The sequence below is a fragment of the Salarias fasciatus genome, chromosome 6 (assembly GCF_902148845.1).
Source record: "Salarias fasciatus chromosome 6, fSalaFa1.1, whole genome shotgun sequence".
NCBI lineage: Eukaryota > Metazoa > Chordata > Actinopteri > Blenniiformes > Blenniidae > Salarias > Salarias fasciatus.
The window spans coordinates 36,491,812-36,510,590 of NC_043750.1; the positions used below are offsets into that span (position 1 = coordinate 36,491,812).

The 18,779-nt window shown below is 44.3% G+C and overlaps 1 protein-coding gene across 3 annotated transcripts; it reads right to left on the reverse strand.

The window, feature by feature from the left end:
• Window positions 1-1,933: 1,933 nt before the first annotated feature.
• Window positions 1,934-17,572, reverse strand: rgl3a (ral guanine nucleotide dissociation stimulator-like 3a). 3 transcript variants are annotated; one of them, XM_030093582.1, is made up of 18 exons: window positions 17,521-17,572; window positions 16,947-17,018; window positions 16,125-16,390; window positions 10,161-10,450; window positions 8,848-8,892; window positions 8,577-8,746; window positions 8,275-8,420; window positions 7,884-8,195; window positions 7,691-7,794; window positions 7,190-7,274; window positions 5,552-5,638; window positions 5,444-5,476; window positions 5,015-5,136; window positions 4,825-4,920; window positions 4,354-4,489; window positions 3,999-4,271; window positions 3,341-3,455; window positions 1,934-3,216 (listed from the first exon to the last, which is right to left on the reverse strand). In XM_030093582.1, exons 3-18 carry the CDS (start codon window positions 16,311-16,313, stop codon window positions 3,062-3,064), a joined length of 2,358 nt encoding a protein of 785 aa, XP_029949442.1. In that variant the 5' UTR covers window positions 16,314-16,390; window positions 16,947-17,018; window positions 17,521-17,572; the 3' UTR covers window positions 1,934-3,061. The 3 variants fall into 3 exon arrangements, with proteins under 3 accessions (XP_029949442.1, XP_029949443.1, XP_029949444.1); XM_030093583.1 differs by lacking the exon at window positions 17,521-17,572 and having other exon boundaries at window positions 4,354-4,411; window positions 16,947-17,101; XM_030093584.1 differs by lacking the exons at window positions 16,125-16,390; window positions 16,947-17,018; window positions 17,521-17,572 and adding an exon at window positions 12,949-13,154.
• Between the last annotated feature and the right edge of the window lie 1,207 nt (window positions 17,573-18,779).

An 18,779-nucleotide genomic window follows, 5' to 3' on the forward strand; every position in this document is an offset into this window, starting at 1 on the left:
ACACACTAATGCTCACTTTTATTGAGCCAAGCAAACCTATATGCCTCAGAAAGCAGAATAAAGTCACAAACCAGTTCACAAACTTGTTCTGAAGAACAAATACACATACGCACGCGCACACACACAACTGCAGCCTGACAGCTGTCAATCTCTGAGCCTCCGCTGTCCATGGTGCTGAAAGCTCAAATTAAAAACTCACTGGCTAAATCTGTACCATCTTTGATACAGCTTAAATATAAAATGAACACAGCTGGTCTAAAATTACACAATCTATTCAGATAGATATAGACACAGCTATCTATATCTTTTGGAATTCACGTATATTAGAAAAAAATACACTCAGCGGTCTCTTGTACACAAGGCACATTCAAATATCCAGGTGTTTAAGACCACGGAATTCTGTTAAAGACAATATTTGTGAAGGTTTCACTGACTCACCAGTGGCTCCGATGTTAGGTTTTGGGTAGTACCGCTAGCAGCTAGCATAGTGTTTAGCATACTGTTTAACTTCCCTCCAAAGAGTTCAGATCAAGTGCAAAACATAAAAACTTGTTCATGCCGCACAGCCAATCAGCGCTGGCTTACAGCTCTGATGCATTCATGGACAGTCGTAATGTAAGAATTGGCAAATTGGAGCCCACAATCATATGCGTATACTCGCACACACTGCACATTATAATAATTTATTTACGAGTAAATGTGAACATCTCATGAAACGGGGCCCTATGACCTTGTGGGCCCTGGGGCGACCGGCCCCTTGCCCCCACTCTGGCTCCGCTACAGTTCCTGAAGCTTTTGTTGTGAACAAAAACCAGAATTTGATAAATTCTTCATTTTTCCCTTTTAACAACAGGAAAATTGTGTTCTTTTTGTAGGAATTTGTAATTTCTTTAATTTATGCATGAACAAAAAATCCTCAGTCAAGAACTGAAAAAAGTCCTAGACTCAGATCAAGTTTGAATGGAGGTCTCTACCCCTGGAAATAAGACAGCATGGGTGTATGTTTATATATATTTGTGTGTGTGCATGTATATTTTTGGGAGTGTATTTTCTGAATGAATGTCTGAGTATGAATGCAAAACTAGAAAATGAACTGCGTTTTTTTTTCTCTAATATTACAATGTAATGGCTGTAAAGATTCTGTTGGGGCAATTTAAACAAAAGTCAGTATCAGTCAACACTCCAGATCTGAAACTTTTTAATGATTTCTATCATTGTTTCATAAATGGCTGAAACTGAGACTTTATAGGCACATCAAAAGTAATTAATTATACTGGAAAGTTACTTTTCTTTAATTTGTACAGTTAGTTAAGATCATTTTGCTTGGTTATTGTTTAAAAAAGAAAAGAAAAGAGGAAAGTACTTATTTAGGAGACTGTATCAAACATATGACGAACTATTTCAGTTCCCAAACTAAAATTAATGAAAGTTTCACAGTTTGAATCAAATTGTTTACATGAAAATATCTGTTTCTCTGCAAAGCGTCTTTGAGTGTCCTGAAAAGTGCTATATAAAACCAATGCATCATTATTATTATTATTATTATTATTAAAGTAGTATTAAAGGAGCTTTTTTCTCTATCTCCCTGAGAAAAGCTTTGCACATCATGACGGAATTAAACGAATATAATGGAGATATGACACAGGACCAAACATTCACTCTGCATTGAAAAGAATCCAGAGATTCTCATGAGAAATCCACTGAGCATGAACATTCGCACTGAACGTTGTATGGATAAGAAGAACATAAGCAGCTACAACATGAAGAGATATTTCATCTGCATGACCGTACTAAAGTCTTGTGACAACCCTGTTTTAGACAGGGTAATTAACTTTTTCAAAAAAAGAAGACATTTAAAAGCAAACAAGCAATTTCCTTTTCGTCAATGGACAAAAGTCTAAAACAGACATTAAAAAATGACAGTGCCACTGTGATAATTGTATACTCCAATTTTTAGGGCCTTTTATTACTAATTATAGACAAGTGCTTGGATTAAACTTAAAAAAATAAGAATTTGTTGAAATAAAATTCAGTCCAAAGCTTGCGCTTACGTTAAGTTACATTACCTTCAGCTGATGTGAAAAACTTTACCAGACTTCTACTAAACCACAGCAGCTTTAAAGGTCAACCCAGCAATACAAAATCCTGCAGAAAACTAAAAAACATTCATGATTTCTCGGATTAAGAGGAATAATAAAAAGCTTTTTGCAGGTTTTAGACAGGATTTGACATCAGAGAACACTTGAAGATCAGAATTCACTCACATACTGAGACGTTTCATTTTCACATACATGAACCTCTTCACTCTACCCTCGTTCATCTCTCCTGTGTTCAGGATGGAGGTGACCAGCAGCCTCGCCTGACAGGCGAACACCATAAACGCCACATTTAAGACGAGGCGTCCTCACTTTCACAAAAAAGTTTCCTTCATTTGACCACAAGAGACCATAAAAAACAGTTTTCTTTGCTAAAAGTGACACAAACTGAGAACCAAAACAAGTGATGGAGATTCACGGTGGAAAACAGATTATAAATTAAGATTCCAGTGATCCAACATCAACCAACAACAACATTAAAAACAAAGACGCTTTTATCGTGCCACTTTTTCTCTAAAAGCTCAATACTGGAAAAAAATAACTTAAATTGGTAAAATGATATCAACATTTCATTCTTCAGCGACAGTACAAGTGAATACTTATAATACCAAGCAGTGTTTTTAACACACACACTGTTGAATCTGCGAAAGTCTTGACATGGGACCCAGATCCGTGTCAGGTTGGGATTTCTTGGTTGAAACAGTCAGCAGCTCCTGATGTGCAGAGGAAACTGCAGGTCCAGAAATCTGAATCCAGTTCAGCAGATTCATCTCAGGTCCTGCTTGAAGTCCATCTTTCCAAACCTGCACATCCACTTCCATCTCTTTAAACGGCACCGAGCAGATCATCCGTCCACTCCTCTCAGACAGCTTCATCTGGATGAGAAGTCCTTCACAGAGCGGCTCTAATCTGCAGGGACACCCGGCGCCGCTCCCCCCCTCCTCCGGCCGGGAGCGGGATCCTCCTCACTTGGCGTGGCGGTTCCTGGGCTGAGCTCCAGGACTGGAAGAGGAGGCGAGCTGCCTCCCGTGGCTCCTCCAGCGCTGGCGCAGCACAAAGTCGTAGTTGGCCGAGGTGCACATGGCGTAAAAGACGTTGGCTTTGTCCGGTATCTGCAGCTCTGAGGCAGAAAGAGGGAGAAGGTGAAGAAGTGCAGCCATTTGACCATATTCTAGCTTTTTTTTTTTAAAGGTTGTTAAAAAACAAAGTAAACAAGCCGTGTGCTGAGAGGGCGACGTTCTCACCTTTTCCGCTGTGGAGCTTTTGAAAGAGGCTGAAGTCGTGGCAGCGGACGTCCTCCATGTTGTGTTTCTCCAGAGCTCTCTGGATCACCTGCGGCGTGTGGTCCTGACTCGTCAGCTGCACGGAAAACAAATCCAGACAGAGTCACACAGTCCGCTTCAGTTCAGGGAAATACCGTCTCAATCCATAGCGATAAAACTAATGTTATATAAAGACAATAATCTAAATCATAGTGGATTCAATAGCAAATAAAAAAATAATTCTTGGATCACTTTTTTAAAATGAATAAATGAAACAAAACAAAGGGGGATTTGTGTTTGGTAGGTTATTTAAATCGATATGTGTCCTGGTATGAAGTTATTTAAAATCTGGCTTTCCAATCAATCCACAGGTCTGCTGCTCATCCCACAAATGCATCTTCCTCACAGATGTGGCATAAAGGGAAGTAATAATTCGGAAAACATTTTCAAAAGTTTCTTTTCTGGTAAATATCTTGGAAAAACAAAGTTCAGAGAAATATTTGATTTTCTCTCTCATTAATCCAACAAAACAGTTGAAACCATTGATTGGATTTTATCGCACTGTTTCTTCTCATCTTTCCTGCAGAGTCGGTTTTCTCTTCCTCTTTCTATTTTAGAGCCATCTGATGACGGCGCTCACCAGGATGCTCTTGTAGACGTTCCCGTTGCTGACGCTCTCCACGCTGACCCTGATGATGCACAGGTCGGCCACCTGCTTGTTGTAGAGGGGCAGCGAGGCCTGAGGGGAGCAGCCGGACGACGGCGACGGCGACGACGACTCGGAGCTCAGCAGCAGCGAGGAGGAGCTGAGGTCCGGGTGGGAGGAGCTGCAGGAGGAGCTGGACAGGCTGGGAGACGACGACGACATGGAGCAGAAGTCCTCCGCCACGTTGTGGAGCGAGCCCGAGAAGGACTGTCAGGATGGAGAGAGAGACGGAGTGAACGAAACGTCCGGGACGACGGCCGCCGTGTGAGGAGATCCGCAGCGCCGCTACCTTCAGCTTGAGTCTGAGGAGGGACGGCTGAGGAGCGGAGAGGTCCTCCATGTCCGAGCTGCTGGAGCCAGAAGAAGAGACACTGATCTGATCAGCGTGGGTCTTTCTGGGGGTGCAGTCGTGGGACGCTCGCAATCTGCACACACACACCGTTTCAAACGGGGAACTTTTACATTTGACAGCAACTCAAAATCCGTCGTTAAAGGAAAAACTGTTAAAACTGAAAGTTTCTGGATCAGGATCACACAGTCATGCTGTCAGACATTTCTCCTCCTCATGTTTAGGAAGGTTCAGTGGAGCAGTGGTTTACCCTGCAGACTCACAGCTGTAAGGTCAGGGGTCGTTGTGCAGGTCACCTACCTGCTCCCATAATGCACTTTAAAGGTTCCAGTTATCAAACTAAAACTGTCAACAGGGAAAAAGTGGATAGAGAAGATGAAGATCTGGAGTTATCTCCGTGGACAGACTTACGTGGCGAGCTTCCTGGCGAGCAGGCGGCTGCTCCAGGAGTTTGGAGAGTTGGGACAGGGGTCGACCGGAGGCTCCAGTTCCCGCGAGAGCTCATAGCTACATTAAGACACCAACGCAAAACATTAAGACACGACGGTCCGGGGATAAAACGGGTATTTCCTCTTGGATGTGGGTCAGAGGTCGGCCTCACCTCTCCTGGTCTGTGAGCAGAGTGTGAGCCTGCAGCCAGGCCGTGATGTGAGGCCGGACCGGGAGGCTGTAGTGAGAACACGAAGCCTGAAGCTGCTGGATCTGAGACAGAATCTCAAACTCCTGAGGACGAAAACAGCAAAACTGGTTATTCTAATGAGTGTTAAACGCAGAGGCGTCAAGCCTGAGGGAAGAGGTGATGAAGTGGAGACATTTCGCTTCATTATGGGTTTTTTTTTTTGCTTCAGTTTCACCACTTGTGTGCCACACAGGGCCATTTTCAGAAATATCTTCATTTCAAATCCATTTCAAGACAATTAGGATGAAATTGGGCTGTGTGTGTGTGTGTGTGTGTGTGTGTGTGTGTGACAGCCTTGGTTAAATGGACATAAGTAATTCATAGAAGACATCACTAGATGGCGACACCTACCCGCCTGCGCTTCTCGAAGTTGATGAGTCCACCCTGTGACAGACAGACAGAGCAGTCAGTGTTACATCAGGTCAGAGATCCACTGAGGTGACCGGACGAGCGCCTCACCTCCACGGTGTCGGTCAGCGCCGTGTCCAGCATGGTGAGCACGGTCAGGTAGGTTCCCAGGTACGGCACGACGCCGCTGCTGGAGCCCTGAGGGACCGGATGGACACACAACGCCACTGGTTTAACAGCAGCTCTGATTTACCTCTATTCATTTGGTTAAAAACCAACTTGAGGAGTTATTATGCACAGCTCATGAGATTTGCATATAAAAACACACACGTGCACACACACACACACACACACACACCCACCCCATGTGAACATGGGTGTAAACCATCCTGCACACAGCCTCACCCAGACTAAGTAAACTGATGAACTGTGGGAAACGCTGGTTTTATTTCAGCTCTATGTAAAAGAGAAACGGCAGCAGTCGTGTGAGCGGTAAACGCTTCCCGTTAGAGAAAGAAAAGCAGGAGTTTATTTTTAGTCCTTCAACATGCCTGTGACTGTGCAGGAAATGGAGTTGATGATGCAGGGAAAGTCAAACCCGCAGCTTATTTGAGAGGTGTACTGCATCCATACGGAAGAAAAGAAACCTGAATGAAGTATAACTTAGATTGAAATAATTGTCATTATACCATGTACTCCTTTTAACATGCAATCATACAATTTGCATATTGAAGAAGAAGATTAAATCTTTTGAAATGTATTAAAGCTTTTGAAAATAATCGTTCCAAGTCTGGCTGTATCGAGCTTAGATTTGATGTCAAAAACACACTTTAGAAGACAAAATCTATCAGAATGAGGAACTTCTCTCCAGGCCTTGGCAGTCCTGCAGGAAGCGGCCGCATCAACGCCGAGAGCAGAAATGAACCGAGATGGTGGGCGTTCATGTGAGAAGACAACAGGCGCGTTACATAACTGTTCTTTTCAGGGTTGAGAACCTCGTAACAGGGCGCTGCTGGTGTGGGAGGCAGGGCGACCGTGTGTGTGTGTGCGCGTGTGTGTGTGAGAGAGCACATTAGGAGAGTAGTCAAACAACGTGAAGCCAACAGCTCGATGGGCGCCGGTACCTGACAGCCGGCGTTTATTGGGATGGCTCAGCGACGGGCTTCACCTGGCTGACAGAAGCAGTAAAAACTCACCGCCGTTCTGTTTTGTTTTGTTTTTTTTCCCCATAACTACTCCTCAATAGAGTCAGTCCTCTGATGAATTAGCCTCTCTTCTCACAATACATGTAATTAAGGTTAAGGACGCCATGTGCTGGTCCAACCCTGCCAAGCCTCATGTGAAGGACAAACAGGCTGAAAACATCACATTTCATCATGCAAATTTATCACCAAGTTACATCTGCAGAGATTTTTCTAAATACTGAGCTTTAATTATGGATATTTGCATGTAACTGCATTTTACTTTGTTCAAACGTGCACAAAATTGCATTTTCCAGGAGAAATTGGAGCTTTTTTTTTCTAAATAAATTTAATTTTTCTATGATTCTTTTGCATCAAGATTGAATAAATCCAAATTTGATGAGTGACACTGGCAAACACAGCAGAACACTATCATGTCTGCAACGGGTGGTTCTTCAAAATGTAGTTCCGTCAACCAAAACTGAATGTATCTAATATTAACCTTGAAGGGTGTAACACCAGTTCGCACATGTATAAACTACACGCTTTAAAAACACGAGGGGTTTACCTCCGCCAGGATCTCCCTGCTGATCAGCACACAGTTCTCATCAGGGAAACTCTCACACAGCTGGTCGAAGGTCGTCATGCTGTCCCTGGAGGAAAAACAGACATTTACATATTTTAAAATGACGTCCACACTTTGATTACATTCTGAGTTGAATCATGTTCGAGAGCCGGTCTCTCTTCATATGGCTGAAATGGGAAAACGAACCTGCAACTTTATGATTGCGCAACAATAACTCAACCAAGCCACGTTTATGAGAACAAACACTTTACAATTTACACAACAGGGCTATTTTTCAAAATACTAAATTGTGCTCATAAAATGTCATAAATGCAACAAAAGCTACAGCTGATAGACTATAAACAACTTTATGAGTTGTTATCCTCATTTTAAAGGTTAAACATGTCCAGATCTATTTCACTTGGAGGAAAGTGGGAAAAAAAGGCGTCTTTTACTCATAAAGGGTCCAGATTCCCGCTCCGGTGCATTAAAAGTGATTCTGACCTGCTGACAGCGGCCCAGGTCTTCTTGAGTCGATACACAGCGTTGGACTGCAGGGCCGACAGGATGGCTCTCAGAGAGGAGAAGTTCTTCAGCTCTCTGCACTCCTGTGCGCGCGCACACACACACACACACACACAGTCAGCTTTTCCAAACGGAAATCAGCTGACGATGAACTTGTTTCTGGACGTTTCACCTGCGCGGTGGCGATCCACCTCTCGATGATGCGCGCCCGGTGGGCGGGGCTGGCGCGCGAGCATTTGGGGGAGCTCGGGGCCGTGGACGGAAACGGGAAGGCGGAGGACGAGCCGGGCGTGGCCACGGGGGAGGAGGCGGCGGGGCTGGGCGGGGACGGGCAGAGGAGAGACGTGATGACCCGGTTGGTGACGGCGTTGAACTGGGAGATGGTGGCGCGCACCGTCGGCGCCAGGTTTCGGTTTTCCTTCTTGTCGCGCTGGGACCAGACGCAGCCCGTGCAGTGGAAGGGAACCACTCTGACAAACAGCTCCTGATGGGAGGAAGACGATCAGGAGACGAGGCCGCGGCGTGAAAACACAGCGCGGCGATTCTCCTGGAGGGAGACCTACAGCGTCCAGCCTGGTCAGCTGCTCGGCCACGTCTCTCACAGAGAAGTCCATGAAGCTGAACGGCCTCGGCTCGCCCCCGTCCTGCTGATCTGCCAGCTCCTGCTGCAGTGACTCATCAGCGCGCTCTGACGCAGGCTGGCCGCCATCTGTCCAACCCGGCGGAGCAGAAATTATGTAAAAACACACCACTCAACTCAGTTAGCAAACAAAACACTCAAAATCAACAGTTTCAGCAGCTCACAAGTTTCTTTAAAGAACACCTGAAGAAGACCAGCTGATCCCTGATCGAACATCTTCTCTACCTTGCTCCTGGAACTTCTTGAGCATGGCCTCGGCGGCCTGAGACAAGCGTCTGAAGCAGAGGCGGCGCTGCAGGTGGACGCACAGCAGCCGCAGGGTCGGGTACTGCGGAGGCTCGTTCAGGTCCTCGCTGTGTTTGTCCAGCCACCGCCGGACCACCGGGAGCAGGGTGCTGCAGGAGGCATGGGGTCAAAAGGTCAATCCTCTGACTGAGATTCAGGAAGAGCTGAATAACGCGACGCTCCACCTGGGAGGCGGACGATTTCGCCTCACCTGCGAGGACAGACGTCGTTATCCAGGTTGGCGTTCGCGTCGTCCCTGCGGAGGGAGAAGAGGAGGAGTTAGTGGAGAAAACATCCTGTGAAGTCCCAGAACCGAGCCTTCCTGTGGAAATGTCCAACAACACCGAGTCCCTGCAGAGACGCTGCGGCCTTGCTGCGGTGCAACAAGTGCCGACAAATAGATGTCTCCCCGAGGGGTTATCCACACGGTAGAAGATTAATAAACCCTAAAAGCAATCCAGAGTCGCACTGCCTTATCTGTAGGAACCTAGTCCACGTTTTACTACAGGATCCTTCTTGTTACTGTGAAAAATGAGGCAATTAAAAACAGTGTAAAGTGAGAATTTTAAGGACAAACTGGAAAACACTTTGGCACACAGCTAATTGCACACTCTTCCCACTGCTCTGATTACTCCTATTGCACTATTTGCATATAAACACTTATTTATGCAATTTTGCACGATTCTTTGTTTGCATATAGTACGAAGTTTTAAAAAAAAAATTGCACCATTTCTTTTAAAATGCAATTTTAACGTTGGCATTCTCAGTGGACGGCAGAAAAAAAATCATTGTATAAGAAAATTTGTTTTCCGATGTACTTATGATGATAAACTTGACCTAAACAGCCAACACACAACCGCAAAGCCCCACCAGGATCTTACACACAGAAAGAAAACGTTGCATCCTGTAGAAAAGCGGGCGGAGGGAAGCGGCTGTTGGCTCTTCGTCACGAGGATGACCTCCTTCAAAGCTCACAGGAAACCTGTTGCCACCAGCAGCTCAGATATGAGGGCAGCTGTTTGACACATAATATATCAACTCGGCTGCACTCAAGGCCAGTTCCACTCAGTCTGAGGCCCAAATAAACTGAAGTTCCCTCATTTAGAACCAGCAGCTCCCTCGGAATTTAGCTGCTTTTAAAAAGCTGAAGATAATGAACTCATGTTCGTTTTTCGAAGCTCTCGACTGCCTGTGATTCACAGGTTGAATGGAGAGAAGAAAACTCATACGTTGGGCGTGGCGGCGGCGTCACGACCGCTTCAGAGATGGTTGTGTTTACTTCCTAACGTTTGGGCCTGTCATGGAAACCTGCTGCGTGAACAGCTGGCGAGAGGGAACCAACCCTCCTCCAGGGTGATTACTGCGTCTGGCACGCCGTGAAGCTGCAGGACAAACACACCTTTACGTCTGTGTGCCGTCACGTCAGCTCAAACAAATCATCAGGCGCTCGTACTCGTGTTTGGCTTTTGATAAGACCGGGCGTCGCCGGCGCCACACACTCTCGCCGACTTCGCTTTTTCTCACCTCTGGAACAGCAGCTGGATGAGCGAGCTGGCGGAGGTGAAGGCCCGGTAGGTGGACAGGAAGACGGGGACGAAGTCGGGCTCCTGGTGCTCGGGGTCCAGCAGGTGGGTGATCAGGCGCTCCAGGGTGGCGGCCTTCAGCCTGCGCACCTTCACCGTGTGGTACTGGACGAAGCTGAAGGCCGTCGGGGGCTCGGGCGAGTCGGGGCCCGGCAGCACGGGCTCCCGGCGGAGGGTGATGCCGAACACGGCGCCCTCCTCCTCCTCCTCACCCCACTCCTGCACGGGGTCCTGCACGGGGGAGACGCAGGGTCACCCATCCACACTCCCCCAACACGCGCTTCTCTACACCGACAGGGCTCCACATAATTCAACATGAATGTTATAACGGCTGGAGGAAGCCGGAGAACTGGAATCAACTCTTATAAAAGCACAGGGAGAACATGCAAACCACAAGGCCCAGAAGAACCACCTGGATCTTCTCAGTGTCACTCACTTTAGCACCTATCAGACAATCAATGCTTAAAATAAAGACCAAACAAGAAAAGGAACAATATGTACGCGTATGCAGGCAATTGAATTAAAGAATTTAACCTAACTGTGGATCTCAAACACAATCTCATGAATCACGGTGAAAGTAGGACAGTTCTATTTTTAACCCCTAAAGACGTATGAAGCAAGTGGACTAACTACCATGAAACTGTGCTGTATCAACAGGCTGTTGACTGGGTGTTAAACATAGGGCCCGTGGCCTTAAACTGGCCCACAAAAGGCTCCAATCCAGCCCAACAATCCACCAGGCAAGAGGGAAAAATCTCAAAGGAAAGAAAGAGATGAAACATCACTGTGCTGAGAGATCGCTGCTGCTGCCATGAAAGCGAGTTTCCTCACTGCTTTTAGGGGGAGTTTGCAAAAAACATGCGAAACCAAACAGTTATCGGCCAAGACTTTTGAATATTTCACTGTTTTTTTGTCACATTCACTTTATGTTGAGAATTGTTGTCAATTTCTCGAGTAATTTTGAAAATAAAGACATTTTCAATCACGCATACGCTGCACCTTGGCAGAAAAAAAACTTTAAAGTTTAGAGTTAAGGGATATCATGGGACTATTTTGGCGGTCCGTTTCACTCAGGCTGAATGTTTCCTCTGAACCAACATGTTTGGCAACACAGTAATAAAGACTTTAAGTTTTAGACAAAGAGGTGACTCATTCTCTAAGCTTCATATAACTTCCCTTCATGTACAAATGTTTATCCAGGTAATTGATGACTCTAGCAATAAATCTCAAAGGTCTTATTAATATTAACTGAATTATTTACAGGAATGAGAGGACAGTTTGTTTTCTAGACAGCCGTGAAGGATAGAGGTCAAACGCTGTGATTCTCCACATGCTGCTAGTGAGAAAGCATTTTAAAAGTCAGACAGACACTGGATGAGCGGACAAAGACGTATTCACTCTGGAGACAATGGAGTAAACCGTGACACAGCGGAACACAATCCGACAGGGAGTTTTCTTCATTTCACAAACCTGTGGAGAACATTCATCCTGTGTGTACAAACAATAATCACAGCAGCTATCGGAGCATTAGAGCACAATATTATTTCAGCAGTTAAAGTGTTCTTTTTTTTTAATCACATCATAGATTGAAATTGACAGAAAATTTGATTAAATCAAATAATACATGGCATTGATTCATCAGCCAGGGGATCACAGTTGGCAATTTGTTCACAAACTGAACTAATAAAGGTAAACTGAAGGAGAACTGGAACATAGAGCAGCACTTTTTTCATATTTAAGATAAATTGAAGACGCTGTAATAAAAAGCAGAAAACCAGTTATTGACGTTTACGCCGTAAAAAACACTACAAAATAAGTTATTTCAATTATTTGCATTTTTCACTATACATCTAAAAGTGCTGCCAGGGCGTCTATTTTGCAAAGGTACACCTGATAAATCCAGTAAGTCACATTCAGTGAGTGGAAATAACCCATGCAATATTAATGGGTTTTTCACTTCAAGTGAATAAAGGCAATTTAGGGATCTTTTGCAAAAAAGTTATGGTTTGAAAAACATGATTTGGTTTAGTTTTACATTACGTTGTATAATTGTCTTCAGTCTACACAATATGGACTGCTACGAAAAAAATGTGTCTTCAGAAAGTGGGCATTAGACTTATTGGGTGTATATTTGAAAGAGAAGCTGCTAAGTTATGGCAGTTTTCTCTATACAAAACTGATGAAATGCAGGTTTCTATATTTTTTGTGATGTAAAAACTGGGGATAGGAGATGCAAAGGGATAATAATAAGCATATTCAACCCCCAAATACAAAAAAAACAAAAATGAGCAATTTATAGTTTTGTGCACTAAATCGTAAAATGAAGGCAGATAAAGCCGCAGTTATGACTGAAAACTCTAAAGCTTGTGAATACAAACACAGATACAGACTACCACCTCTATAACATACATGAAAGCTCTGGATTTATGAGATTTAGTGGCACATCTGTCACCTTGTGTCAGTCTCAGTCCTGGAACGAGGCTCCTGAATCTCAGTACTATTTATCACATGTTGTAGCAACAGCAGCAAACTGTGTTTGCACCACATGACAGAAACCAGCTGGATTTATACATAATATACTCAACTTTGTACTAAATAAAGCCACTGCAGGGTGGTCAGAAAAGCAGAACTAAACCCAAGTTTAGCTCAAAGTTATTTAAGAAATAAAAAAAACAGCACTTATTTTTGCTGACTAAGGAATAATATATATAATAATGTCTTTAACCTACCATTGATAAGCTCCATTTCCCCATGTTAATCCTGTGGAGAATAACTCCTCTTTGTAAACTCCAGTGAGGGTAAAACTTTAAGGGTTCATCTTTTTCCTCTTGCAGTTCACTTTAGGTCCAAGTTCTTCTGATACTTTCATTTTAAAAGAGAAATGGAGCAGAAAAGGGAAGAACCTCAGTCCAGCTGATCAGAGCCAGAGTGGGGAAACAGACTGAAGTCTGCCGGAGGGAGGAAGAGGTGTGAGAGGGGCGGGGCTAACGAGCAGGTGTGGGCGTGGCCAACGCTCAGCCAACGGGGGAGCAGGTCAACAAAACGTGTTACATGAACGTGAATGGACTCAGTCTGTGGACAGTGCAAATAGAAAGTACATTCACAGCAGAGAGCTGTAAAATCCAAAGAAATACACAAAAAAAGTAAATGTTTTCCTTCTGTAGAACAGACTCCTGTTGGGTCATTTAGAAGTTAATATAGAAAACCTCTCAGCACGTCTCCTCCTACTACTGTACATGTTGTGAAGACCATTTAAGGTCAGAATAGGCATCCTGATCTGTGGCATCAAACTTTTTTAAAATTTGAAAAACTGCAACAATAATTACAGTTTTGTCCTCCCTTTATTCATCAAGTCCCAAAATAATAATATCAAAGAAAAAATTACTGTCATTTGGCACTGAGACTTATGTTTGCAATAATAATACATTTAACAATTAAAGATTAAAGCTGTGTCTTCCAGTATAACCAAACAGTTTGACGGTACACAGTTCAAAAGTCAAGGTGGGCTGTGTTCACTGATGCCTGAATACTTCCAGAATCTATCACCATAACTCCCAGTGTGTTTATCACATCTTCAGGATTCAACATCCACTTTAAAGCTGAGAGATTAAAAGCAGCTTCGCATTTATACATTAGTTATTAGAATAGTTTCAGTCACAGAGAAAATACACCAGGATGTCAAAGTTTCCAACACGAGCTTCAAAAACGGGTCAAAAACACTCACTGTTTGCAGGTATGTTACAAGTCTTACAATTCTACAGGTTCAAAATCTAAATAAATCCACCTGTTAGTCCTAAAGTGTGTATTAAGTGTGTTTTTCTGTGATATAGGGTTAATATGTGTTAAAAATTAGTTTTCCCATAGTGTAAATACTGTTTATTTAACCAATGACTGACTGAGGTTCTGCATCTAGTGAGGAGTCTTCTTCGTTGGTTGGAGGGAAAAGAGAAAAAACCCATCAGAGGATTGTGATGCAGACGCTGTGGCGTGGGATGGTGGTACGTGTATTAAAGGTATAATGGACGATGTTTTAGCCAGTGAATGGCGTGATGCGAGTCTCAACTATTGGTCCTCCAACATGTCAATCACGCTGGAGAAATGATTGCGCAATGCCAAGCGTGCTCGTAGGAGCAGCAGAGCAGGTCGGATGGTCTGGCTCATGCGCGTTTTTCAAAAAGCGAATAACAGACGTTTGGCTTCGACTTTTTCGTGAAAATCGTTCATTATACCTTTAAGTTCTTTCATAATGATGTTCTGATGGTACCCAAAAGTGGTCCTTGAACACGAGCCTGAGGCTCAACTTGTTGTGGCTCAGTCCCTTTTGACCACAGCATGTCCGGCCCTCGTGACGGTCGTGCCGATGCAGTTCGGTACGCTCCTCCGACTCTGACATGCTGTCAGAACCAACTGCTCATTGGGCGCCTGTGTCTGAACCGGTCCGTTCTGCCGTCACCGCTCCCATCGGGGACTCTCACAGTCTGTTCGGTGACATTTCCACTCAGACGAATGTGCCGAGACCCGTCGAACAGCCCTTCTAAAGGGTTAATCTGACGAAGCGCTCTGTAATGCAGGAGGTGAATGATCTCCTCCAGCATGGTTCTGCTGCTCCAAGGATCCCCATCCCTCCTCGCTCCTAAAGCCGATCAAACCCCACGATTCTGTCCAGACTTCAGCAACGTTCCTCGCATGGAGGACTGTGTTGATCGGGTGGGATCTTCCAAATATGTCCCTAAATTAGACCTTCTGAAGGGCTATTGGCAGGTTCCATTAACCCAACGCGCCTCTGAGGCGCGTTGGGTTAATGGAACCTGCCAATAGCCTTCCACACTCTGGATCTTTTTCTGCAGGACACATCCTCTAAGATGTCAAGAAGTATTTACTTATAGTGTTTCTATGAAAAGCAGGTGTCACTTTCACAGGAAGGGTTTACCGCCAAGAGGTTAAAAAGCTGGTAAACTGAAAGCAATGTCAACACGTCAGAAGAATCCGGTCAGGACGGCTTTTTCTCGACAGCCTCTTGAGTCGGCCTTCCTGCCTCTGGAGTCAGAGGCGTGGCGCCGCATACCACCGCAAACAGGTCTGTCTGACACGCCGAGCGCCGAAGAGAAAGCACGCCATACATTTGGAAATAAGCTGAGCAACTGGGACATCTTTAATGAGGCTCTCCGCACTCGGCGAGAAGAAAGAGCTTTTTGTTTGTCTAATGAGTTTCTGCCTCTCCGAGTGGACAAACCAGCTCGATTCTGTCATGTTTGCTGCTGCTGCTGCTTTCCAGTATTTCCACAATAAGGACAAAAGGGCGCGGGGACCGTGTGGGGGAAGACCTCAATTAGGTCCAATTAGGCAAATGAATGAGTGAAGAGTTGGCAGGCCGCAAAGTACTCCAGAAAATGCAAAACTATGGTGATGACATTTTTCTGTGTAAATGATTTAAAGCCTTTTTTTTTTTGGTTGACATTTCTGGAAATAACCAGAAATGTGAGATTTGTCTTCCTGGAGTTTCTGCTGCTTTGTAGTTTTTCCCCCAGAGCCAGTAAACGGCTGCGGGCGCCAATGACGTTGTGAGAGTGAGGAAAAAGGAAACAATGGCAGAAGTTCCACACAGAAAAAAACCCTGACCTAGTCGACTGAATATGTGACAGCTGACAGAAATCAGATGACACAGAAGCAGATTAACCAGCCTCAACGGAATCCAGATTGAAGATATATAAATCGAGCAGTGATCACTGTCAGCACTGTCGGCAACATAACGTGGAAAGTTCTCCTGAAGCAGAAGATGATACTGATATGTCTCTGATCATTCAGCTTTGTTTGGACGATAAATTCCCAAAAAAATGAGTCAAATGTTTAGATAAAGTGAATTATAACACCAGCGTCTCTGTGGATGCTTCTGTCCAGCACTCACCTCACACTGCCCGTCCATGTCCAGCACCTGGAAGCTCCGGAGCCACACTCCGGGCTCCGAGTCGGTGTGGACGGCCGCACACTGGCTGGTCCTGAACCACAGCAGCTTCTTCATCCTGCCCACCCGCCTGCGGAGGCTGCGGGGTTCCCCGCCGTCGCCGCCTCCACACACAGGAAGAATCGTCCTCATCTCCTGCTCCGAGTCGGTCACGCCGCGGGCCCACACACCTCGTCAGATCTCTCCCACACCTGCTGCCTCATCCCTGTCTGGGAGGAGAGCGTGAAAACACACCGTGCCAAAACTATCACCGCAGCTCCACACTCACTCCAACACCTCCGATTATAAAACCTTCCTTCCTGAAAACGGGTGGCTAAGCATTAAAAACTGGGATTATTCGTCATCAGCGTAGATTAATTCATAACCAGTACGCACAGTGACATAACTGATGGTGATTTAATTCCATCTGGTCCCTGAACTGAGGGGCTTCAGTTCGTATGGAAGAAGCATAAAATAACAATATTCTGTATGTAAATGTAAGACGTCACTGCATGTCTGATAAATCAAAGATACCAGATTCATCTTGAGTTCATTTCATTCCTCAGTCGGATTCGACTGACTTGAAATGAAAACACATTACTAGAAAAAGTGAAGACGGCCATAAAATGCCAACAAGATTCATGAGCGGGAGCAGAGTTCACACTTCCATCTGAAAAGCGACGCAAATCTGATGATTTGCCAGAGTAAAAATCTCTCTTAACCTTTTACCAAAATGCCACTAAAAGCAAGGAGACTGACAGAAAACCGAAGGAAACGTCTACTTACTGCGATCGTCCTGCCTTCGACTCGGTGCCTGGTGAATCCGGACGTCCATGTTCAGAGCTGCACTGGTCCAACCTGAATATTCATGCAGAGATAGTGTGAAACTTGGAAGGAAGAGACTCTGGCATTTATCACTGAGGACCGATTGTTCCTTGTGTTGGTGGGTGGATGGATGATGCCCTGCGCATGTGTGTGTGTGTGTGTGTGTGTGTGTGTGTGTGTGTGTGTGTGTGTGGTTGTTTGGAATGGTCTCTCCTCCTTGTTTGGCTGCGCTCTGCAATATATATAATTATGTCCCACTTTAACTGCGTTTCACAATTCTGATCATTCCAGTTCACTGCTCTGCTCATTACAATAAACCACAAACTCTGCCCCAGTTCTCACCTCCGTCACAGACACCGACTAAAGATTAAAGGCTGAGATTAAAGCCGGAAGCACAGGAAATAAAATGCAGAAACTCAAAGGCATGCCTGTGTTTTTCTTTCACACTGTCACAGCTTTACATATTAATCACATGGTGTCAGTCATGCATGATCTAGAGGTCAGAGGTGAGTCAGATGTGAAGCTGGGGTCTTACCCGGAGGTGGATGGCCGTGGCAGACGGCTGGACGCCCTGCACGCACACCTGCAGCATGTCCAGGTGGAGAGCTGCTGCTGCAGCAGGCTGGAGCAGAAACTCCCAGCTGGCAGTGATTCAGACTCTGCAGCAGGAAGTGCAGCACAGCCCTCTCTTCACTGATTGGTTCAATCAACAGGTTAAAAAAAAAAAAAAAAAAAAAGGTCAAAGGATCGTCAACACAAGTGTCTCTGTTTCAATCCAACTTTATTGATCAGTTTTTGTGTTACTAAAAGAGACTAAAGACCAGAAGATATAAAATGAAACCAAAAGTAAAAGTGTGAGCTCTAAATTGATTATAGAGGACTCGAACACACACAGAAACCCACCCAATGCAACAGTCTATTAAAAAAAATATTAAAGCAAATAATTGAAAGCAATTAACGTCAAAGTAATAGACTGAGCAGAAAAGTGTTGAAAAGTGAAGGCCCAAAACTAACCAAAAGGTTATGAAAGTGAACCCTAGATCAAACAGAAGCTAGCATACAATGAATCCAACAGTGATACAGTAAACCAAAAATTATTCAAATGAACCCAAACAAACAGAATGAGGCAGAGCATAGTTTCAAATTTACCCCAAAGGTCATGAGTATGAATCAAAATGTTACAAAGACACTCAGGGAAAGTAATTTGTAAGCTGTTGGTAAGTTTTTTTTTATTTGTATTACTTTTTATGAGGGTGCAGTGGATCATCAAATATTCTAAACATATTTAAAAGCTTTATTCCTCTTTGTAAAACTTACTTCCACCATTTACTACTAAATTCCAACTCTCTTTTAATTTGCAATGTCTTAACAAATCTTTTGAAAAATTATTGGTGGAACTGAATTCTGTAGTTATCTGCACAGCATTAGTCTGATTGATCTCAGTGGTTTTTTATCCAGTTCTTCACATCAATAAAGTGTGTGTGAAATGTCTTTGGTTCTATGTGGAACACGTTCCAGTTTCGTGGGTAAACAAGATGAATGGATGAATGAACAGATCAATTTTTCATTTTAACTTTTTGAATGAAATCATGACAAGAAAAAGAATATCGGTGAAACGTAAGATTATTTAGAACCTAATTGAGTCCAGGTGGGATGGAGACACATCTGCAAGAACAGTCAGCTTTAAAAAAAAAAAAAAAAACACCTTAATTATGATTAGATTACAGCTTTTTTGCATGTTTGAGAGACATTTCACGTATCATCGAAGTTGTATGGAAACACGGTGTTATGTAA